This window comes from Dermacentor albipictus, chromosome 4 (assembly GCF_038994185.2).
Source record: "Dermacentor albipictus isolate Rhodes 1998 colony chromosome 4, USDA_Dalb.pri_finalv2, whole genome shotgun sequence".
Classification (NCBI taxonomy): Eukaryota; Metazoa; Arthropoda; class Arachnida; order Ixodida; family Ixodidae; genus Dermacentor; species Dermacentor albipictus.
Genome location: NC_091824.1, coordinates 108,656,174 through 108,681,504, shown reverse-complemented (window position 1 = coordinate 108,681,504; position 25,331 = coordinate 108,656,174). Strand labels below are relative to the sequence as shown.

At 47.3% G+C, this 25,331-nt stretch overlaps 2 protein-coding genes across 18 annotated transcripts in view; one reads left to right on the top strand and one right to left on the bottom strand.

Annotated features, from left to right (window-relative positions):
• Positions 1-25,331, bottom strand: part of LOC139059245 (uncharacterized) — a 349,734-nt gene that overhangs the window by 125,662 nt on the left and 198,741 nt on the right. The window lies entirely within an intron of this gene.
• LOC139059243 (doublesex- and mab-3-related transcription factor 1-like) overlaps positions 1-25,331 on the top strand; it is a 220,123-nt gene that overhangs the window by 5,048 nt on the left and 189,744 nt on the right. Inside the window, exon 1 of one of the 2 annotated variants that reach the window (XM_070537395.1) lies at positions 21,693-22,435. The exons of the other annotated variant lie outside the window; for it this stretch is intronic. Within the exon in view, the coding sequence (XP_070393496.1) occupies positions 21,922-22,435 (514 nt within the window). The 5' untranslated portion in view covers positions 21,693-21,921. Of the gene's footprint in view, positions 1-21,692; positions 22,436-25,331 lie in introns of those variants that run through there. 2 annotated transcript variants of the gene reach the window in all.

The window sequence follows — 25,331 nt, the reverse complement described above, 5'->3', positions numbered from 1 at the left end:
TTTCGCTGCATAATTACGATTAGTAATGGTTTATGATGCTGATGTGCATAAACAGCGTCGTGATGCTTTAGAATACGCTTCGTGCACACACACGCGCACGCGCACACACACACACACACACACACACACACACACGCGCGCGCACACACACACACACACACACACACACACACACACACACACACGCACACGCACACGCACACGCACACGCACACACACACACACACATATACTCACTCACTCACTCACTCACTCACTCACTCACTCACTCACTCACTCACTCACTCACTCACTCACTCACTCACTCACTCACTCACTCACTCACGCGGCACTGCTGTTCAGACGAATTGGTGGAAACAGGAGGTCAGCGATATCGGCATTTTGCACAAGTACTGAAGTGTCACCCAATGCACGCGACGGCCCAGTGGCGAATGCGCGCCGAAATCCGATCGTATATGACTACGGTGAGATTAGATAGTCGTGGCGAATGGTAATTCTATCGGCAAGCGAAGCGCACGCGAAATATTTACCCTTCAAGTCGCCAACACATTTTCTATTGAGACAGTGAAAGAAACGCTTTTTTTCTAAACGTATTCTATTCTGTGTCGACGCTTATGCGAATTTAGCTGGCTCCTCGACAATGGTGCTCAGACAAGTTCACTTGAATGAACTCGTTAACGTGTTTTATGCAGCAGGGGCGGCAGTGTCGGGTGTAGCTCTTTCTGTACTGTGCTAAACTTGCGTACCACATCATCGTCCATACAGACCTATGACAGCCACACAAAGGGAGCATTCAAAGGTTGTTGAGGGTCCGGCAGTTTGAGTTCTAAGTGTACCCAAAACAACGGTGGCTGACCCTAAAGCGTAAGCACAACGCCTTTAAGAGGAATCTTTAACTCCGGGCCAAATCCGATTTTCCTAATAGATATTAAAGTACACTTGAGGCTAAGGAATGCTCTCACTATATAACCTCTAAACCGACTTGAATTATATTTGCTGCATTTAAGAGGGAATGCAAAATTTTAGCGAATTTAGGAAACAATGTTTTATTTAAGCCGTGAAATAGTTTCCAACCTAGCCCAACATTGGCTAATTGAAAATGCTTGAAGCGTAAAGTTTAGAACTCCTAACCATGCACCAAGTACAGGTATCAGAATTCTGTAAAACTCATATTTAGAGCGCCTAATGGGGACAGATATGATGTGTTACTTCACAGCTCAACTGAACTCGATACTTTGCTTACAGGAGCTTCGCGAAAACTGTATTCACAAATTATTGATACACTTCACAGTATTGTATATTATGTCAATCTTGTCTGTTTCACATGTCCAAGCTGGTGTAGTATACAGAGCAATAATGTAGTTTCTTATTGTCGAGTTAGAGTTGTAAACTAGGAGATTCCGTTTCGTTATATTTTCAAATTTTCAGCAAGTGCAAAATTATTGACGACAAAGAAAGTGATCCGATTTTGCAATTGTTATTAACGATTCGTTTTAAGTGCAACAAACGTCACACAAGAAGAGCATAACCAGTGCACTGGATGGCAAGTAGAACAGTTTCTCCGCTTCCATGTATTTGCACGAGAGATTCCGAAGTATAGTTTCTTTTTAACAACTAAACGAGGACGGCGCGATGGTGACACGACGAAGGCACGACAGTCCACTAATCGCGGATGCGGAATAGAATCTAGCGTGGGGACTCCACAAATGCTGCAGCCTGCCATCTTTTCTTCCGGGACGACAGGATACACATTGACGTTCCTAAAAGTGATGGAGCTATGAACGTCGAATGTCGGAGGGCGAGATATGAAGAAGGAAGGGAACGTGAGACAAGAAGGCTAACTAGACTTTGCACCTTTGGCTGCCCTACAAGTGGTGATGGGAAGTGGAAGAGAGGGAAGACAGGTGTTAGATTACTGAGGCGCATTAGAAGAGGCGCAGCGTGTCTGCAGTTCCGGACTCAAGTCGTTTTCCGCTTTCAGGCAGAGCAGGAACGCTCATGCGGGTTTGTCCGCTGATGAGAAAGAGAGGAAGTAAAGGGAAGGAAGGGTGGTTAAGTAGGGCGTACCTGGTTTGCTACGTCGGACGCTGGGAGAGAAGGAAAAGGAATGATAAGGAAAATGAAAGGAAATTTTCTCGCGGAATGTGAACCTAGCCTCCCAGAACCGCAGCTTTCCCAAATGACCAACCGGCTCTTTCCATATTCGAAGTGTATTGAGCAGATCGAACGTCGGAGGATCCAGTAACAGCTACCGGCTGCTAAGTTACCAGTCCATTTCATCTTAAGGAGGCATTGAAAGCACTTTGTGTGCTCTAAACTATACGACAGCGCTCAAACAACATAGGTTACGTTATTCTGCAGCAACAAATGATGGAAGTTGTGGCGGGGTTGTGATCCATGCAGTGGTCAGTAGCGTAAACTGAGCGGGGACTGAGCAATGAGGCGCTTGCCGCATACCTCTCTCTTTCGCTGTTTCTTGCGCTATTGCTGACTTTAAGGAAAGATGTGTTCGTCCTGCAGTGTCTTTACAATCTGAAAAACGCAGACGCTCACCATACAGCCACTTTATGAAGCCGTAGTTATGCATGCATGTGCTCATAGAGCTAGAAACATATACTTTCTCTTTGAAGAAACTTCTTGCTAGAATCAGCATCATGGGGTCAGTACGGTGTTCGCACGTGACATTTATACTCGACGAGGCTGCTTTGGTAGCCCGAGAACTCCTAGACCGGAGTCCATGTGATGAAGACACTAGGTGCATTTTTCTGAAAAGATGCATAGCAAAAAAGACAAAGTTCGAGGGGAAAGACAGAACACCTGCACACGTGTCTTGTCTTGGATATTGACTGTGTCCATCGTTTTACGCGCATTTTCCAAATTGACTTGGTAAGGTTGCTACTGTGCTCAGGTCTAACTAAATTATTGCTTGCCTAGTGCCTACCACAAAAAGACAAGATAAAAAACAGAGGTTATCCTCGTATAGCAAATACATTAGCTGCTTTCGGTGTTCGAGGAATATCGTGAGGCATTCCGCACTATGAGGAAAATAAACGGGTCGCTCGAAGTGCTACTCCCTTTCAGGTGTGAAGCGTGAAGTCTCAGAGCCTGCTGTGACAGCGGTCTATTATGGATTGGAGTATACACGTTCCAGCCATGCATAATAATAATTGATGGGGCTTCAGTTCCCAAAGCTGCGCAATATTATGTGTACGACAACACATTTCTTCTTGATTTCTATCGCTCGTGACGGTCTCTTTCCTTCTGTAGCAATACACCAAACAAAAACATAAAGTTCGTTTCTTGCTCTCTCATTCGGGATTTCGCGCTGAGTAATTTCTGGGAACACATATTTAAAACTGACCACCTAATTCATTGGACTCAAAGTTCTTAATTAACAGAGGATCTATGTGGTATACCGCAGTGGAAGGCTCCGCATTAATTTTGACCACATGTGGCAATTTTAAACTGCACGTAACTGCACAGGCTTTTCTTCTTTTCTAGATTGCATTCCCATTGAAATGCGGCCGCCGTGGCCGGCAGTCGAACCCGTGACATCTAGCCCTGCCGCAGAACGCCGCAGCAACTCAGGCACCGCGGCGGCTTCCACACGTAGAAAACCGACTAGTAACGAAAAACGCGTGTGGCTACCGCGATGCCTTAGGCCGGCCTTCCTTTCTCTCACTGGGCCCCAGGTCATTTCTTCTCGAGTCCGGGATGTGTGACGAGCGCGCCATATGCGCGAAACGTTGCCGCCGCGTGTATCGCAGTCGTTCGAGAACGACGTACTACGTTGCAACGTGCCGCGTTACGCAGCTGTTTCTTCGCCGTGGCAGGCGTGCCTTCGCGAGGCGAGTTCGTGCGTGGCTCGATGTGGCAGCGCAGTGCTGTCCATTGGTCTCTGCGGCGCCATGTCCAAGGCCGATCGTAACTCATCGACACGGCACTACCGGCCCGTGGCGGCGGTGGCCGTAGCTAGTGCGCAGGTCGACGACCCCCCGCTTTTTTGAGCGGGGCATCGCGGGTGGCAGATGTTACTGCACTCGCTAGAAGCCGAGCGGGAGATGTGGCTTCGCGTGTATAGACTTCTTGGCAGTATCCTGCTGCTTTCGTCCGTGTTTGCCACCCGTTCTGTCTTTCTTAGGGGATGCTTGCTTCGTCTCTAACTTTTTTTTTCTTGTAGCGCCGGTGTCGATGTATCTATGTATACGCGCTCCGTTCTACTGAAGCCGTACTTAAGCCGATATATGTTTGGCGCGGACGCAGTATACCAAGCGTCTCATCAATATAGCCGATTTTCCAGCTTCGTTATCCAGTTATGCTGAAGGGCAAAATGAAGAATGCTGCACACTGTTCGGCGCTAAACGTGTCGTCTCTAATCCACGACAGGCGCCTGTCCTCGAAGCCTGTGCTCGAGGCTGCCCCACTGTAGGACAGACTTGGCTGCTGAGACAGGATTCCTCGGGATGCAAGCACGTTAACAGATGAAAGTATTCTACGAGGACAAGGTGGTCTTGGTCACACCCCATGTATTGCACTTAATGCAAGCTTACTATAGCACAATCATCTGCCATCTACCTCTCCCTTTCCCTGTTTCTCTCCCTTCCGTTTATCGCGGTGAGCAGTATAGCAGGCTAGAGAACCTCCTCTTTTTCAGTTCATTAAACTGTAGGGGCGCGATTATCGCCTCCGGAGCCGCCTTCTTCTTCACCGCCTCAGGAAGCGTTACACTTCTCCGCCTCCTGCACGATCTTAGGGCAGCAAGGACTGTCACTTAAATATATAGAGCCATTTATAACAAACTATCAAGCGAATGCCGTGTTGTTTAACTGGAAGGCAGTACGGCTCCGCTTGCACGCTCCTCATATTGTTCCTTCTTCTCAGAGGTATGATAAGAACAAGAGAAAGGCGCAGTGAAAATGCAAGTAAATACATCGTCATAACTGGGAGCAGTGGTAGCACGGAACTCTCAGAGAGACCGCGAAACGAATGAAGCGCAACAGCCGCGCACGATGGCTCCATCGTAGTCCAGGCTTTCTTGTCTTTTAAACATGTCACGTTTGTTCGGCACACGAACTTCCAAACGTAACATGCTCGACGACATTTGTGGAGGTTCGTTCTAAGCCTACTTCGGTACACAGAGACGTGCTGGTGTCCGGGGTTGGTCGAAATGCTTTGTTCACTAGATGCGGGCACAACCTCCTGCATTCGCGTCTTCGGTAGACAATGAGGAATAGGTATGTGCCACTGGGACACTAGGAGTACACAAGGCTTAAAATGTACTTACATATCTGTTCAGAGCTGGGCAAAGATACTTTGCAATTGTATAATGATACAATAGTAGATACTCGGGCAACAAGTATTTGAGACACATATACAAGATACTACCGTAATTGTTGTATCCGATACAGTACTTTCCATTTGTATCTTAAGATACTTCGATACATTCGCAAATTTGTTACTATAGACCTATATGATGTAGCAGCAAACGCGGATGCACTAAAATGTTTGCTTGGATATCATAACTCCGACCAACCTTATTTCATTTGAATGAAGTGTTTGTTAGTATCTCAAATTTTTGGCTTTCTTGCTCAAAGTGTAATATGAAAGCTCTTTATACGCTGCGCTGTTAGCGGCTTTTGCTTGTCGATATTGCAATTGATGGAAGTCGCGGCTCCGTTTGCCGATCAGCTACCTGATCGCCATCTAATCACAAGGACGTCAATAAGAAGCCTCTGCACGATGGCGCAAATACCACTGTAGTGTTTTACCTTATGAAGTCTTTCCGCCTGTCCTCGCTGGCGGGCTCTGGCGGAAAAATAAACGAATGTCCCTGCCTGTAGTTTTATTCAGGTGGCTTATCGGCAGCAGCACCAGCTTGAGAAGCGGAGTTCAGTCAACCCGTTTATAGCTCTGCACGGTGATGTTGCGATAGCCAGTATCTTGGATCCTAAGATACACGATAAATTCTTTCATGTGTCGGAAATACAAATACTGATACGCGTCTTGCCACACGTGTCATGTTACAGATACAAGATACCTAAAGAGTATCTAAAATAGTATCTAAGCAGCATGTATCTTCGATACTGCCCAGCACTTGGCGGCACATCACATGCATGTGTCATTTTTCGCTCTGACACACACGTCTCCTCACCATTTCTATGCCGACAGTTAAGCATTTCACATCTACTTCGTCGGCGCCATTGCGTTGCGTCGACATTCCACAGTGTGCATCCACCTGAACTGGTGCTTGCATTTCGGCATAGATTGTGAAAGGTGTAGCGCACAAACATAAATATTGCACGGCACTAAAGTTGTGACCTGCGGGGTGCACAAACATTCCATGAGATTACACGTTGAGTAAAATTAAAATGAAGGCGATTGTAGACGTCGCATTTAGTTGCACAACATTTAATTACCGCTTCACGATACATTCGTTTCACACAGATTCCAAATGTGCGCGGAACCGCCATTTCGTTTATTTATTATGATTATGTTCTTTTTTCCTGCATCCATGGCGGTGTGCATAACTTTGTTTATTACCATGCGAAAACTGCTTGCACACTCACTCCTAATAATGATCGTGATGCGCCTTCAAAACGTGGCACGTACCAACACCGTGATAAGGGCCAAGGATTGAGTGGCTGCACGCATGGTTACTGACCGCAGAAAAATCAACTCGAACAAGTGGAATTGCGATTAAAAGGGTATAGTTTATAATTGAGAAGTAAGGCCGAATGAATGGACGAATATACTTCGAAATAAAAAAGATATATGAAAGGAAGATTCATTCAACAATTTAGAATGGAAGTCATACGAAAAAAATTCTAATAGGAATAGTAAAGACCCTGTCCATCACTGCCTTCTTTTCTTTTCTTCGTTCCTTAAAGCCGCATACTTCTCTATTTTGTTTCCTTCTCTAATGCTCGCACGTGTTTGGCCTGCAGCGACGGGAATGGCCAGTCGCAATCTTATTCCTCTGATTTCTCGCACTTGACAGACGAGGACAAGGCGGAGCTGATTTCTTTCCCTTGTCTCGAATCAAACGCGACTAGAGAGCCACCCGTATGTAAGGTAGTCACTTAAATTGGATATGTCGGTACGGGCAAACGGCGAACATCCCGCTTCCTTGGGAGCCTTTCTAACGCACGCGAGGGTATAGTGCAGCTTTGTGTGCAAGGTAAACCGTTATGACCGAGCACACGCATACGGACATTTGACATATGCAGCCGAGGAAAGTTTGCAGCCGGCAGACTCGCTGACGTCAACTACGTTCTGTCGTGATTGCCCAACACTGTCCACCCTTAGGTGAGTTAAGGCCGGCGAGTTATCACTGAACAAAGACGAACTACTTGATCACGGCGCGGGCCGCTGCGCCAACACGTACTTCTCGACTGCAATCACGCGCCGATGAATTTTGATTGGAAGTGTCGCAATAAGTTTGAACCGCTCGCGCACGGTCTCTCTCAGTCATTCTTTTGAGGACCACTGACAAATGAGAAAGCGGAGTGGAAACCGCATTAGAAGTCATCATCCAGAAAGGGCTTTCTTGCTCATTCTTCGTGCAGGCTATATCATCGTGTGAATTCCGAAGGCACCCGCAGATGCATGCATTAATGACAACATATGGGGTTTTACAGTCATGAGTTGCACCTGGGCTCTGTTAATGCCGTAATTGAAAGATCTTGGTTAATTACTTGCGCTGCCTGGCGTTATTTATTGCGCACTGAAAGGTCAGTGTGCAAAACCTCCATAAAAAGCTATTCCAAACTGACCAACCGTTAGTGCCAGTTCACTCTCTGCATTTCTTCACTTCCTTATACCTGCCCTTCGCATGCCTTTTGATTTCATAGCCTCCTTCTTTGACGCCTCGTTATTCGCATATTTTATATGTTCATATCTAGCAGCCCCCGTGTGTATGGACCAATGAAGCCCGTAGGAATCGAGCTGACGAATGGTTCTTGTGGGCTACATGTACACTGACATGCGGACGTCAATGGCTTGCGCCAGTATACCTTCAAGGAGGGGCAACAACGCAGTCTACACTAAGCAAAACTGACGCTTGTAAGGCTTCATTTCTTCTGACAGGGACCGTACAAGAAACGGTAATTCCTTGAGAAAATACTCGAAGGTACACACAAACACAGAAAAACGATACTTGAAAGGTCGAAATATCGGAAAAGCACTCGAACGTTCAAGTTAGAAGATGCACAGAAATTTAAAGAGACAGTGACAAATACGGCGTGACCACCCTGCTTAACCCTAGAATCTCAAGAAACCTTCGCCAGGTGTGCATGAAGTGCGTGCGGAAGCTGCACTAAAGTCTCCACCCGATGCATCTACTCCATGCATCTACAATATGTTCGTCGGCCTTGCGACTTGATCAATTTACTTTCCACTTCGAATAGAGCGCGCGAAGCAAGAAATAAAAATAAACCGGACCGAGATACATTGACTAAAAACACAAGAACTCGGCGCTCACTGGCTTGCTGCTAACTTTTGCGGGAGCTGATACTCCCGCTGCGGTCTGCTATGCGCCGCGACGCACGGTCCCATTGGAGGGGCCGTTAACCGCACCGCGGCAGCTGTTAGGTGTTTAAGAAGCGCGTCGACTGGCAAGCTGTCTTTCTAGCGGAGAGGTACACATATAGAACAGAACCTTCGGCTGTTGCTAGTTTTTCTCTTTCGCTTTGTCGCGTCTGTAAAGCAAAGAGAAAGCCCGCTACTAAGGTTCTGTCTGAGACTCTCGCGCGAATTGTTTGCTCGACTTTGGTCTGTGCCGCGTACGCAAGTCAATAGGTCGATTTATTGAGAAAGTAATAAATTATCAAGAAGCAAAATAAAAGTTCCTTTCCGGCTCAGTTCGCTATCACTGGTTCTTGATGTAAATGATTTCATCATCATCATCATAATCATAATCATCATCGTCGTCGTCGTCATCATCATCATCATCAGCATATTTTTATGTCCACTGCAGGACGAAGGCCTCTCCCTGCTATTTCAAGTTATCCCTGTCCTTGCACCTGTAAATTTCCTAATTTCATCACCCCATATAATTTTCCTGCCTGCCTCTCTTCCCTTCTCTAGGTACCTATTGTTTAACTCTAATGGTACATCGGCTATCCATCCTACGCGTTACATGGCCTGCCCAGCTCCATTTTTTTCTCTTAATGTGAATTAGAACGTCGGCTATCACCGTTTGCTCTTTGACCCACACCGCCATCTTCCTGTCTCTTAACGTCACGCCTAACACTTCTCGTTCCGTCGCTCTTTGCGCGGTCCTTATTGTTGTCGAACTTATTTGTCAACCTCCAAGTTTCTTTCCCATATTTTAGCAACGGCTCAATGCAGTGATTGCACACCTTTCTTTTTAATGATATATATAGTGGTAAGCTCCCAGTCAGGATCTGGCAATGCCTGCCGTATGCACTCCAACCTATTTTGTTCTTCTGCAAGTTTCCTTTTCATGATCAGGGTCTCCTGTGAGTAACTGACCTACATAAACGCACTCCTTCACGGGCTCTGGAGGCTGACTGGCGATCCTGAGCACTTGTTCCTTTGCCAGGCTACTGAGAATTATATTTGCCTTCTACATATTAATCATCAACCCCACTCTTACACTTTCTCTGTTAAGGTCCTCAATCATTTGTTGCAATTTGTCCCCAGTGTTGCTGAACAGGACAATGTCATCTGCAAACCGAAGGTTGCTGAGATATTCGCCGTTGACCCTCACTCCTAAGTCTTCCCAGTTTAACAGCTTGAATAGTTATTCCAAGCATGCCGTAAATAGCACTGGAGAGATTGTGTATCCTTGCCTGACCGCTTTCTTGATAGGCAACTTTCTATTTTTCTTCTCGAGAACAAGGTAGCTGTGGAATCTTTTTAAATATTACCCAAGATATTCACGTATAACATAGCATAGTGTAGTATAACATAGTATAGTATAGTATAGTATAGTATAGTATAGTATAGTATAGTATAGTATAGTATAGTATAGTATAGTATAACAAGGCGGTCGCACATGGATCTTCAAAGTCCATGTGCTACAAAAACTGGGCTGGCTTTTGTGATTCCAAGCCAGCGCGTCAAAGCATGCTGTCAAGTCTACTCACGTAACCAACAACGAGAGAATGTCCGAGACCCGCGGGCCTCACCATCGTAGTCTCGAAAAGGGCGACAACTCAGTTTTTCAGTGGTCGCCGGATTATTGTCGCATCGTTAGCAATGAACTCGCTAACGGTGTCGCTCCGTCCGCCGGCAACATTGCCGTGACAGTTCGGATACGTCTGTTTAGAACAGACGCTGCAAGAAAACTGGGTTCACTAGGGCGCCTGAATGCGGGCCCCCCTAGGTATCACAGGCTCGCAGCGCCCCTCTAGCTGACTGAAACTACCCCCGTTTCTCATACGTGATATCCGTCGACAGACACATAATCTCCTACAGCACGAGTCACAGATTTTTAGGGGTGGTCCTTGACAAAAATCTCTCCTGGACCCCTCATGTGAATTATGTGAAAAAACGCCTGACAGGAATTTGCCATATGTTTAAGTTCCTTGCAGGAAAGACCTGGGGAGTGCCAATACACTCTATGCTGCAACTGTACAGGGTCCTCTTTATTGGATTCCTGCGATACAGCCTACCTGTCATGTCCAACACCTGCAGAACTAACCTGAACATAATCCAAAGCATCCAAGCCCATGCACTCAAGATATGTCTCGGTCTACCGCGGAGTGCGTCAACGACTGAAGTTATTGCAGTGGCTCAAGATTTCACAATTAGAACGCACATTAGCATTGAAACAATGCGTGTGCACCTAAGACACTTCGCCCGGAACCCTACCCACCACCTAGCAAGTCTCCCAGTAGATAGGCCCCACACGACATTCAGTGCGACTGTCTTCGCGCATCGTGCCTCTTTCAGGTCAGGTTACACACCTGCGGCAAGGCCTTCTATTCCTCCATGGTGTATGCGCCGTACTCAAGTGAACCTTACAGTCCCAGGACTTCAGAAAAAGTCGGGCTTGCCATCATCAGCGCTCAAGCAACTAACTTTATTTCTCTTGTACGAGAAATACAGCGACTGCACACACGTCTACACTGATGGATCAACTACATCAACCAGTTCCGGCGGCGCTGTAGTTATACCAGCAATGAGAATAACCAAGCGGTTCAAGACTTCCCATGTCACTACGTCTACAGCTGCAGAGCTCGCGGCTCTCCGCGACGCGCTTCAAGTGATAAATACTGAAAGTCCTAGAAAATGGGCAGTCTTCTGCGATTCCAGGCCGGCCTTGCAATGTGTGCATTCATTTCTCCGACATGGAACTCACGATCAGCTCACGTGCGAAATCGCGGAACTTGTCCATCACTTAGGAGAAAAAGGCCATGATATCTCTTTTCAGTGGATACCAGGTCATTGCGGTATCATTGGTAATGAAAACGCCGATAAAGCAGCTCGGACGTCAAACCAAGAAGACCGCTGCGTCCCCATTCCACTCTCAAGGACCGACGCCGCGAGACAACTCGGAATTCTGGCACGCACGATCTCCTTAGCAGAGTGGAATAATGTACATACAAGACGCACAAGACTGCACCGACTAAACCCATCACTTGAACTCAGACCTCCAGCCGGTGTGCACCGGCGTGAAGCGTCTCTTCTGTGTCGGTTATGGCTTGGAGTGGCCTTCACGAATGCCTACTCAGCACTAATTGGAATGGCTGATAGTCCTGCATGTGATGTTTGCGCATGCGAGGAGAACATTGACCACATATTGTGCCATTGTCCTCAATTTCAAGCCCAAAGACAGTATTTGTCCGACACATTGAGGAAACTAGACGATCGTCCTCTGAGTGAACAGACAATATTAGAGCACCGTCCCGACCGATCATCGGCTCAGAAGGCAGTGAAGGCACTTTTGTGTTTTCTCAGAACTTCTGGTTTGCTCGAGCGACTTTAACTGAAGTGCTGTCCGTACGCGCACCTACACCTTCTGTCTCCCTTCTTTCTCTTCCCCTTCTCCCTTCCCCCAGTGTAGGGTAGCCAACCAGACTATTGACTGGTTAACATCCCTGCCTTCCTGTATTCTTCTCTCTCTCTCTCTCACCCCCGTTTCTCGAACTCGATCGAACCTACGAGTTCTCGATCCTTCCACGAAGCTCCAGCAGCCACAAGGCCTCTCCTGCTGCGACGCAACATTATTCTGTCGCTTGTGGCTGGGTGTGGCATTTAGAAAGAGCTATTCGTTCCTCTTTGGGAGAAGTGACATACCTTTCTGCGATGGTTGCGGATGCGATGAGTCTGTCAAATATTTACTCTGCATCTGTTCCCGCTATCGCCACTAGTGCATTATACTACGCATCACGCTAGAACAGAAACTACAGATGATTCACGGTGAAAAGTGCTTTGACCATGGTCACATGCCTCAGGGACATGGGAAAGAGAAATGAGGTGGGAAAGGCAGAGGGGTTAACCGGAAGAAGTGCTCCTGGTTTGCTGCCCTACCCTGGGGGAAGGGTGGAAAGAAAGATGGAAAGAATAGAGAAAGAAAAAGAAGCAAATGCGCCCAAAAACAAAAATAGAAGGGCTAAGCAAGTCTCAGAAGCTTCAATAGCGACTTGACCTACCTCTGGTATTAAATTATATCCTTGGGTTATATCCTTGGAGTATATATCCTTGGCAAAACCAGAATCTTATTGCACGCCGTAGTGAGTTAACTCAGGTTAAGTTGACCAACCGTGGTTCTTCAACGTGTGCATGAATCTAAGTACCACGGGCGTTTTTGCATTTCGCCCCCATTGAAATGCAGCCGCCGCGAGCGCATTTTGAGCACATATGCGCCGACACAGGGCGTACATGCCTACGAAATTTTGCGATTGTGGGGTCTTGAAAAACAATATATTTACATTACCCCTGCCAGTTGTCTGCGAACAGTCACATTGACGATGATATCTTATTAGGGAGGCTATTAATAAGAATTATAAACCAAAAAGGAACTGAGGAACGCCAAAGACCACTTCCCTACTTTTCGAGCTATGGTTATCTGTGACTGTTGTTATGATCGACCTGTCAGGTGTGAGAAACGTTTAGGCGTGCGTTCCCATGAAAAGATAATTGCCCTCTTTCCCGAAAAAGCGCCACCGCTTTACGCCCTGAGCACACACAAAGGGATGGACGAATAGAAGAAGACTGGAAGGGCAGGAGCTCATCGACTGCACAACCTGACGAAGGCACTGATACTTCGACACGTTCCCCAAGTTTTCCTAGAAGACATCGGCGACCAGAAGAACGCGAAGGGTTATTTAAGGTCGTCCTGGCCCCCATGTTAATTAGAACCGCTCTAGACCCGGATAGAGTCACAACCATGTACCAATGAAGTCAGCACATTCTGTCCTATCTTTCTTTTTTTTTTCATCATTACGATGCCCGCCTTCGTCGTCGTTTCCTGATTCTTACGGTGAAGGCCCACCTCACTCGGTCGAGATCGTATTACTGTGTACTGCGGCCGATTAGAAAGGAAGTATTCACTCCATGACAGTATTAATGGGTCCAAGAATGCTTGCTCATGAGTCCACGAAGTGAAATGCGGCAAATCCCTTTGAGAACTCTAGATATACTACCTACATCAGTTTGAAATCAAAAACCGATATTTGCATGAATGTCAGTGATAAATTCAAAACGCTTAGTTTCACAATACAGGCCTCGCCGAAAATCATGTTGATTAGGAAAAAAGAATGAGTGACAATTGAAGTGAGAAACTACGTGAGAGTGTAGTATGTGTTCCATAAGTTTACAAGAGATGCATGTGAGGAAAACGGGACGATAATTTGATAGATCGGAATGGCTACCAAATTTATGCCCCAGTACAACATGACTAATTTTCCAGTTTTGGGGAATCGTGCTGACGGGGATGGACGGATAAGCAGTATTTTGTAATGTTAAGCTCGAAACTGATCCTATTTTTTATTCCTTCAGCTGTGATTGGTCCTTTGGAGCCGCTAATGCAGCGCTTTCTCACGACTGATCCATGACGGGTTGTCATGAAGCACCGCTAAACCACGTGCCTCCCTGCGACTTCAAAATCCAAACTGAAGCTGTTAAGGTTCGCCCAGCTCCCACGTGATCAGTGCGGGTCGCCAACGGTGGGTTATGTTTCAGGAAAGGCGTATGGAAGATAAGTGCACCAAGAGCGAGTGGTACAGGATAACAAACGGAAGGAAATGGACATCCGTCTGTCCTGTCCAACGAGCTGTTACTCTAATTAGAGACATACACCGACCAGCCCAAGACACCACTCCTTTACATGAATACAAGCGTTCGACTTGAAGCAGACAGGTTTGTCGCTGCCAGGTCGCGCCATGACTTAGTTTTCGATCCATTCTAAAATGGTAGTCTACACTCTCTACTCTACTCTACACTCTACTCTGGGGCAGACATAGTCATAGACCGATTCTGCCGTAAAAGAGAAGTTCTACCAAGCATCTTTAGTCGGCCGCATAGTAACTTGTTTGACTGGCTCCTTTGTTTTGTTTTTGTTTGTTTGTTTGTTGTTGTTGTTGTCGTCGTCGTCAAGGTCATCGTCGTTGCTTCTGTCATCTTTTGCTACAATGTGAAGGTAACCCTAATAAAAACAGCAATGATTTACCGATTGAGGAAGCGACGCTTAAGCCAAGCTTTCTATGTTTGTTAGTCGGCAACCTACGGCCAGCAATTTACGGTCACTCGCGTGACAGTAACCGCGGCTTTTTGCACCTCCGGAGTAAAAGGCTTCAGGGAAGCCGCCCGAGAAAATGCGAGTTAGGAAATAAATAACACGCTTTCTACTCGCACGCAGAAGTATTCGGAATGCAATGACTCTGAAGTGTTGGGGAAAACCGGTAAAGACATTGCCCTGGTCTCCCACCGCCGGATTTACTCAAAACCGGAACTATGCTTTCGCGATGAGACGCACAACGCTCCGCTGGAGTAATGCGATCTCACGCGCGCAGCTTCCGTTGCACTGCGAGATGTTGCGAACGGCGCGTTGAAAACCTTAAGACGTTCCTATTTAAGGCTTAGATGCAGTGATAAGACCGGTGGCGGGCCATGCGCGACGGGCACATGGCCGTCTTAACGGCCGCGGAAGCCGCGCGCAAAGCCAGCAGCACACTCCGCACTCACCTCCGCTGACACCGTCGGATAATTTATAGACAGGATCGCGGGCCGTAAAACAAATGCGGTGTCACGGCGGCCGCTTGCTACTCGAGGCGCGACGTTTGATTTTAAGTGTCGCTTGGACGCCTTCGGGCGGCCTGTTGAAATGCATTTTGTACAGGTCGTGCTACCTCGACACTAATAAAGTAAGCGCCCGTCGCTTTAAGCATTTATATTATGGGGTCTTACGTGCCAAAACCACGATCTGATTATGGCGCATGCCGTAGTGAGGGAGGGGGGTGGGGGGACTGCGGGTAACTTTGTCCACCTGAGGTTATTTCACTTGCACCTAAGCACCTAAATCTGGGTACACGAGAGTGTTTTTTTTTTTTCATTTGCCCTATCGAAATACGGCCGCCCCGGCCGGAATCATATCCGGGACCTCGAGCTCAGCACTGCAAGCTTGTCACCTTAAAAGCAATGCACTCGCGTGGTAGCTCTTTCATGTCAGTGGTGCCAACGACAGAGTTTCATGATGCCGACTGACAGTAGCAGAGAAGTGGTTGCCAAGCAGTGATAGCAATTGCGTTGACAGAATCTTTTTCATTGGTGGTATTGTTACCATGCATCGTGCCTCAGGAACATTCCGGACGAATAGGAAGGCACGTGAAACGGTCGAGTCTCGAAGTAACTCAGTTGTTCACTATCATTACATGTTGCTGAGCTGGTTGGTTCGTTCCTATTGTGGTGAAAAACACGTGAAACCATGTGAAGGAACTACCGGACACAGGCGCTCTTTCCTCGATTGTTTCTTCACGTAGTTTAACGTATATTCCGCTTCACTCGCATTTTAACGTTATTGTAGAGGTGTCACATAACGAACTTACTTTCGATTCATTGTCTCCAGAAAATGAAACATACAATCGCAAATTGCAGAATCAGATTACGCAATTAAAAAAAATGAAAGAAGAAAAACTCAACCTTGACTTACAATAGAAAACGTCGATTATCTGATTTCTATTGCAATGAAGGTGCTTGCCGCATGCGTGGTATCTTAAATTATCGCGAGTATAAAAGGTCATCCGATAGAGAGATACATAACAAAGGGACTTCAGCGCTTAACACACACACACGCACACACACACGCACGCACGCACACACACACGAGAGATACAGTCAACACTTTTCCCACTTACTTACCTTTTCACAGTTTAGCGACCACTAAGCAGTCTCAAATTTACACAAACCACACTTGTTCACTGCCAATATGGCACTTCCGAGAGACTGACGAAGCTAAAAAATAAGAGTGATTTAAACTATATACGCGTGTAGGTCTGAGAAAACTATCGTAAGCCCCAATTTCGTACTCCTAAAAGAGCTGTTGCACAAGGATTTAAATGATAGTGTAATCGTGACTGCCGGCATCGTCGGCCATAGCAGGAGTGGCATAAGGAGACATTAACGGGGTAAGAAAATCAGACCAATAAAGCGCTCAAAAAAAGGACTCAATGTAAGTGTACAACTCGGCAACTGATATCGACGGTTACAGCACTGTTGGCGTTGAAAGGAAAGAATAACGTTTTTCTTTTACTTTCTTTCTTTTTTTCCAAGTGCACATACAAGGTACTTCTTTAATTCTTTCGAAATCTTAAAAGCGAATAATATCGTCAAACGCTATTCCGCAATGACATTGAACTTGCACCTCCAACGTCCGTGCCTTTGAGAGTGTACAGAGCCACATACGCAGGATGTACTTAGATCTCTCTCTCGGTTCGCACCAACCGCTGCCACAACTGTCATTTGCTAGAGATCATGCGATGACGACATATGCGTATCACCACTGAGAGTACAAGTTCTGAAAGTACACATTCGTCATCTTTCAAGCATAACGACTGATCGTCTGGCTTCTTTGCCAGCACCAAGACGACGCGCAACACTTTCATTTTATCGTTCGATTGCTGATCACACGTCTCTCATGCGGATAACGGTTCACCCGCGGCAGGACTCATGTCTCCCTTGTGGTGCCTCGCACAGCCCGTCGACCGCCTCGGCTTTGAGGCAAACGTGCTCACGTTAGCTACAAGAGGCGCGCGGTGAGGACAGGTCCATTTACCTTCGTGTTATCCGCGGGCTGCTCGGCCGTCGTCGTCATCCTATTAGTCACACTCAATTTCGTTGCGTAGCACGCTACGACATCTAGGGCGAGCGAACTTACCGCTTCCTTAGCACAATTAGTTATGCTATTGGAGAGCAAGCGAAAAATTGAGCCGTCTTTGTATGACAATGGACATGCCCTCAGAGGCTGCTATCGAAACTGCCCCAAGAAGCTTTCGACCAGTACAGGTATACGAGATTCTGGAAGTCCACCATCTCGATAAAAGCCGTTTGGCTGGCTGCCAGATCATTGTGGCATCGTTAGTAATGGCCTCGCTGACGGTGCCACTCGGTCCGGCCACCATTGCGCCCCAAGCAGTTCGGATACCTGCTTCTATAGCGGACGCAGCAAGAAAACTCGGATCACTCGCTCGTAAAGCCACGCTACCCGACTGGAGCACCTCCGATGTCTAAAACTGTCTCCTATAAATTTTCAACCCTTCCGTGAAGCAGCCTTCGGTTGATATAGAGCAGAAAACTTTGCCACGTCGGCAATATTGACAGTGAACTTTCCCTTCTCCTCTTAATCTTTCACTCCCCTTTTCCCTTCTTCCAGTGTAGGGTAGCCAACCGGGCTCAGTCCTGGTTGACCTCCCTGCCTTTCATATAAAATTCTCTTTCTCTCTCTCTCTTTCAGCGTGAAGCTGCCGTTACCACAAAGCCTATAGCACTGCGGTGTAACTTTATTGCTTCACCAGTGACTGGGTGGGGCATTCACAAACACTTGTTGGAATTCTTTGAGATAGTTACAATCAAACGAAATTACGCGTAGTCAATGAATCCGTAGAAAGCATAGAAAAGTTAATTGTTATGTTTAATTGAAGTGTAGGGATAACATTTTCCTGGCTTCTTCGTCTGTCATTTCGTGTGATTGTTACCAACAAAAATCGAACTCCTCGGTTCCCTCTATTTTTCTCGCTTATTGAGATAGGTCGCACACCTGCGATAGTGACGATTGTGGGGAGTCTGGCACCCGCAACCACTGTGAACAGTACGTCAGCAACATACTGGCTCGAACATGTGGGATGCGGAAAGCGATATTAATGTTCACTTCCTTTACGTGCATTGGTACCACGACATGCATAGCAGAACACTCGTACTAAATAAAAACAGTGGTTGCCGGAAGCACAATTTAGCATAATCAGCTTTCCCGTATCAGTAGCGATGTTCGGCAGTCACAGCGCGGCTGCAGTTATTGAGCAAGCAATTATCAGTATTTCAATGAAGCAACTGTTTCTTGTTTGAACAAGGCGTAAATATAGAGGTCTTTCGACGAACAGATATTGTGGCGCGATTTGTACTTGCATCATGCCTGGAGAATCTTTGGTGCGCGACTACAATCCGTCAGTCTCTCAATTTGGACGCGACGTTAGTATCCGGTCTAGCTTTCTCTTTCTTTTCATTGGCTTCAGCTACACCAAAGCCAAGACAAACCAGGTCTGCGGAAGCCCGCAAGGTGGAGGCAGTTCATGAAAAGGAAAAGCTCTCATCCACCCACCGCGTTGTAGCGTGAAGCTACTAAGAAAATCCATACGCGTTTCTGGGAAGGCAAACTTCGCAGCTGAAACATTAGTCCTGTTGCAAGGATTGAAACTGGGACCACAGCCGTCCCGGTGCAGTCGAGCTACCATTTGAGCTAGAAAGCAGGCTAGCATACCGTAGCACGAGGGCCAATTATTTGACAACTCGGAGCCCAGGGACACTGACCAAAGTCCTAAGGTCAAGTTGTGGACTTAGGACCGTAGACAAAACCTTTTATTTTAGGGCTAACGTCACCGCGTAGAGTATGTGCCGAAAAATTCTTCTCTGTCTCTTGGTCTGTGAACGGACCGGTAGCTTGCGTTTTGTAAATAGCATCGAAATAATGAAACTTGTGGTTAACGCTCTGTTTCATTCATTACTACGGGAACACTAAATTTCCTTTAGTAATTCTCCCTTTCTTTCTTTCTTTCTTTCTTTCTTTCTTTCTTTCTTTCTTTCTTTCTTTCTTTCTTTCTTTCTTTCTTTCTTTCTTTCTCTCTTTCTTTCTTTCTTTCTTTCTTGCTCATGAGCGTCCTACAGTAAGTCCGAAGTAAGCCATAGAACCATCCACTGGAGCAACTTTTATTCGTGTTGTTGCTCCAGAGCCATGCTTACGTTTCCATATTTTTTCAGTGTCGTATTTCCTCCTGAGGGGAGATTGCACGGATATAAACAAAATAACCAGGCTCCACTTCGCTTAACTCAATTAATGGGAACAGAAACTGTATATGGGCCTTTGTTGAACGCGTTTAGTAAATTCCACGTGGTCTTGAGATGAACCCCCCGCTACAAACCTGGAAAATATTGGGAATACTCCAGTGTCACCAAAAGAACTCCTGGAAACTCCAGGACTAGGTAAAGAGGCTGTCCCGCAATCTGAAACACCATGCAGCTTGTATAAATCAACAGAAGTAACAGCAAGAGCTGTTGACTGCCCGCGAGCAGGTCATTCCAGACAGGCCCCGCCACCGAACCCTCCGCAGAGTGGCCTTTTCAGAGTAACATCGTTCCTTGGCCAATTCATGTGCATATTTTTGCGTATTCGCAGAGCTCACTTTTTTCCCACTTTCCTCTGTTCATCCTATTTCTCCTTACTCCCGGTGTAGGGTAGCAAACAGGACGCGCATCCAGTTGTCCTCATTACCTTTCCTCTCATTGATCTTTCTTCCTCGTAATCAATACGCCTCACTTCTGTAGAGCGAGATCAAATCGCATCACAGCGTCTCGATCGACGCACAGCACCAGGCTGTGCACGATCAGGCCCTGTGGTACGGTGTACTGCATGAGCCTCTATAGAAAACCGTCGACGCCTGTGAGCGATTAGTGCGGGTATCGCGTGCACTAACTGGCTTTCGCGTGAAATTTAAAAGAAAAACAAATGGCGACGTGTCTTAGTGGTCAGAGTACGCAGATTAAGAAAGCGAGACCGTTGGTTCGACCTCAGGGCGAACATGTATTTTTTTTTTCTTTACGTTGTGGCGTGCGCGAACAACCAAAAGTGCGCCGAATGAAGGCACTGAAGAATACAATCGGTCCGTTTCCTCTCTCTACAGAAAAAAAACCTTCCGCATGCATGCCTGCAATACCTTGTGTTTCCGGTGAAGGAGCTTCGCCTCTTCTAGCGTCCCCAAAACCGTATTCACACGAGGGAGAAATCCGCCTCTCCGGAGCAAGGATAGCGCGCTGCGTGACCACAACGTCACGCAACGTCAGTACTAAACGTGTGGTAACATACCCCAGGTAGCAACTGTCAATCGCCGAGCTAAACGCGCCTGTAGCTATAATCAACCACTACCGCCACCATTCCTCTTAAATGCTGTTCGCAGAATTCGGATCCAGAGTGGCGAAGTAATAGAGACAGCAGAAACCATCTGCTATCGTTATCACGTTTGGCGATAACGACGTTGTGCAAACAAAGCACGGGCTCCTCGGCCTACTGATAAGAAGAAGTATCGTTTTGTCAAGAAATTAATTACACAGCGAATGCTTCATGGAGCTCTCTTTACGCGCTTATGTGCTGCACTATTTGAATATAAGGAGAAGTATGTGGGGGATGGGCTCCTTGATCTAACTACGTGAGCGCAGAAGCTGAACGTAATGTAGCGCTTAGGACGCATCGCGGCAATTACAGTGTGTTAAATTAATAAATGACCTCGATTCAATCAAGGAATTCCCCCAATGAAAGGCTAACTATAAAACCCCACAGTCAATAAGCATTTTTCGTGATAAACAGTGGACCTCCAGTCGTGAATTCCCGAAAAGTGAGCGCAGACTAGGCTGATTTGAATGAGTCCACACTAGAAGATTCTGCAGCTTAAAATTGAATCAAGTAAAGCTTATTTCTTAATCGGCATAGGACACCTCTTGAAGTGCACACTCTGACGCTTTGCTAGTATATTACTGTTGGGTGACGGACGCCAATACTTGTGTGTTTTTACTCTTGTTACAGTTGTGTATTGTTGAACAACCCAAATTTCATGATACTTAGCTGCGTAAAGGTGGGGCCGTGTAACTTGCACTCCTTACAGAACAGAACCCTGCTCGGCAAACTAAACTCTATCGCAGGAGTTGAGCCCTTCCTTTGCGCCGGCATAGGTTTGACAAAAAACTGGGGCATCGTTCATGTGTTAGCGAGAGAGCCGTGACACTTATCCGCTGCCAGATGTGCTGTGCCTATTGAAAAGGCGCTGTGAGAAGGGCGATTTGGCAGGATGAGGAGCAGGAGGAGAAAAGGACTCCCGCTACCGGCAGAACTCTTCGGTAGCCAGACCGTCCGACAAAGAAGCGTCGTATCCTTTGGCGGCGCGCCGCGAGGCGGCATCGCCGTCGCGGGCGCGCCGGCCCACCACGTGACTGCCTCGCCGCCAGCGCTTTGCGCGCGCCGTTGGAAACACGGAACGAACGACGATACCGTGCGCCTCGCGAGCACGCGGCACAGCGCATCAACCCAACCTCCTCGTGCGTGGCGCGCCCGCCGTCTCGCCCCGGCCCCGACGGCTCCCCCAGGCGCCTCGAGACGCGCCAAGTCGACTTCGCGCGCGCTCTTCGGCAGTCGGTGGACCAGCCCCGCGCGTTCGGTTCTCCCCTTGACGCTTTAAGCCGAGACCGGAGGACAGTGCCATGAACGGGACCTACCAGCCGCGGGCTGCCGCGCTGCAGCAACAGCGCTTGCAGCAGTCACAGCAGCAAGGGGGAAACGACGAGCTGCGCGGACCCAAGTGCGCCCGCTGCCGCAACCACGGCTTCCGCATCCGCGTGCGAGGTCACAAGCGCAACTGCCGCTTCAAGGACTGTGTGTGCCCCAAGTGCAAGCTGATCGCCGAGCGCCAGCGCGTGATGGCGGCCCAAGTGGCGCTGCGCCGGTCGCTGGCCCAGGACGAGGCTCTGGGCCTTGTGCCGATAATCGCGATGCCGCATGGAGTCCCATCGCACGACGCCGGCGGTGACTCGGCTGACGCCACGGCCAACGCTGCCGCCCACGGGCCTCCCTCGTCGTGGGCACAGCAGCGTCGGCTGGCCGCTTCGCCGCTCGGGAGCAGCGTGGCCAATGCGGCAGCGGCGGCAGCGCAGACAGCCGCCGCGGCCGCAGCTTTCAGGGCGGTCGCCGCCGCCGCAGCATCTCCGGCACCCTCTGGTGAGGCACTCTACACCGGCGAGAGATGTTTGTATGTCGAGTCTGTACCTGTCAGAAAGCCTATGTTACTATTCTCTTAGCTAGCTGCCGAGTTTCGGGAACCACGCCATCCGACGCGTTCGTACACCATGCTTTAATTACGCCTTCGGTCTTCACAACGTGAAGTCTGACAGCTTGCCGCTGTCAGTCCGAATGTGCTTTGCCGTCGTTTCTCCGCGGTCGTTTTATTGTGTCGCACTGTACGTCTCCACTCTGCTGCCACGATATGCGTCGTGAAGTGAGTACGGACTCCTGTTATCCGTTTTCTTAACTGATTGCCTATCGGAAGAGCTGTTTTCTATAAACTTCAGCGCAAGTGTTGTACGCAAAGCAGTAGTCACAAGGAGGTGTCAACATTGATATCAACAGATCAAACTCGGCAGCTTTCTTACCGATCGTATTTAAGCTACAGGAGTTGTCTTGCCCAGAGACCAGCCTATCTCAACAGCCAGATCAACAACATTAGCGCTTGTGGTTAGCTGTAGCGAGTTGACCAATTAAGGTTGGTGCTCAGACTGGTATACAAGTATGGAAAAACATCCTGGCAGCTTGTCGGGAACAACTGCAGGCACCCAACGACTGGCAACTGAGTATATTCCAGCAGGAAAGTAAAATTGACTACCCTTCATGCAGGCTTCATGCATCCATAGTGTCACATGACATTATATTCATGCCGGCAAGGGTTTGTTTGAAAAATGTACTTCAACGTATGGACAGATCTGAAAAAAAAAAAAGAATTTCTTGTAAACTGGCTGCTAACACTTCGTGCTGAATGGCTAACTTTCTTTCTCCATAACTCTCCCAAAAACAAAAGGAAAAATCATCGAAGCTAAAGGTGAGAAAATGAAATATTTGACAAAACAAGAGGCATCACTGCCCTACCGAGCCTGCAGAACCTGTTGTAACCCGTTACACAGGTATGACTCAGCGAAAGCTAATTTAGGCGTTTATTCACTGCTATAATCGCTACTGCTCCGTCTTCTTCCGATCACACATTTAACTTTACAAAAGTTGCGCAAAGGTAGACTTGCGCAAAGGTAGACCTGCACCTCGGCTTTTGGAAGAAACGCATTAGAACGTGGAGCGTATTTAATTTCTTGCCTCATTCAACGTATCGTCTTCACGTTGACGAATGTATCCAGTATCATCAATCAAGACTAAGCAATTAAAAAGGCTAGCACTTTATTTGGCTACATGAGTGTTTTCATCGGACCTCAGCAGCCAACATACTTGTACTTTCCATCGAGAGTGCTAGAGCATAGGAGAGGAGAAATGGAGGGAAGTTAAACAGCACAGAAAATAGTTCGTTTGCTACCCTACTTTCCGGAATGGAGAGGAGGGGGTAAAAAGATAAAAAGAGAAAGACAGACAGAGGGCGCAGGCACACCGCAGCCGGCCACGATCCACCGTACACTACCTCAGCACAGGATCACGTGCATCACAGTGAACAACCATCAAGGCTAAATCAGTTTTGGCAGGTTGGGTTACCTAAAGATTGTAGCAGTGCCTGCATCGCCCAGTGCTGCGATGGCTTCGGGGAAGACATTCGAAAGTACTTTGTTCCGGCAATGGTGTGTGTTGAACTTAAGTAGCGAAGACACGAGCGATCGTCTCCGTACACTGTAGCACGGACAGTTACACAGAACGTGTTCAAGGGTCTCCGCGTGACCATAGTTGTGACATGCTGCGTTCTCGGCCCCCCGTTCCCAATCCGAAAATGAAAATACTTTGTAAAGGCTACTCCTAGCCATAGCCTTCAATGTAGGGTGCTGGACTCTGCCTCGCTTTGGCAGATGGAATGCGAAGAGGAGGGGGGAAAAAGCTTCAAGATGAATAACGAGTGATTATAATATTATTCGATTTTAGTATAAACACGAGCAACTTTCAAACCGTAGACTTGCAGAACGACAAACTACGATGACGCAAGAGAAAGCGTTTGAATTCTACCGTCTATAACAGGGGGGGGGGGGAGGGGGGGGGAATGGGCATAATAAGACAAGACCAATATAGTGTGCAACAGCAATTGGTACAGTCTTATCCATTTGCTCTTATCCAAGAGCAGGAGACAGGAGAGTGCATGACGTAAGGACACATTTACTCTATCAACCAGATAGATCTCAATGCGTTCTCGAGCCTATCAGCATTATAGCCTTGACCGGCAGAATGCGGCAACCCGTTCCAGTCAATTACCATTCGAGGAAATAAAAGGAATTGCTAAGTGCTTGTAGTCTTTATCACACGAACACATTATGTATATCACTATGCGCGGGCGAATCAGTCAAAGCCAGGTACTATGGTCACACCATTGAACATGCGCCAGTTTGGAGCAGAAATCATGCAAATAAAACAGCGATTTAATGCTTACACTTTCGTTTGACGTCACGCCTATTTTTGATAACTAAGTAACTATGTGTCAACGCTGCTATGTTACAGTGACGTGAGTAACCCATAAGGAGACCTCAAAGGTTTAAATCGAGCATTGAAGGTATATGAATACTTTTCACGCATGATTCATTTAAACGCAAAACCTTTGGATCGAAACCGTGGCGTCATCACTTCAGGCATCGCCCGATGTTGTTATCTTAACCTATTGTTCTTTTCGATAGCATCATATGTACACGCTTAGAGACGGTGATTTGGAGTGGTCTACATAGACACAATTGTTTGAGAGCTGAGAGACCAAGCCGCCGTGAATAGTGAAATAGAGCGAAACCCAGTAAGTACGAGGAAGTGAGAAGTGTGCAGCAGATCTTTGCGTTCGATTGCTGATATATCTGTAATGGGAGATAGCAACGGAAACTGACGTGCATATTGATACAAGTAAGTCACCCTACGAGACAGTTGCCTCTGTGCTGAT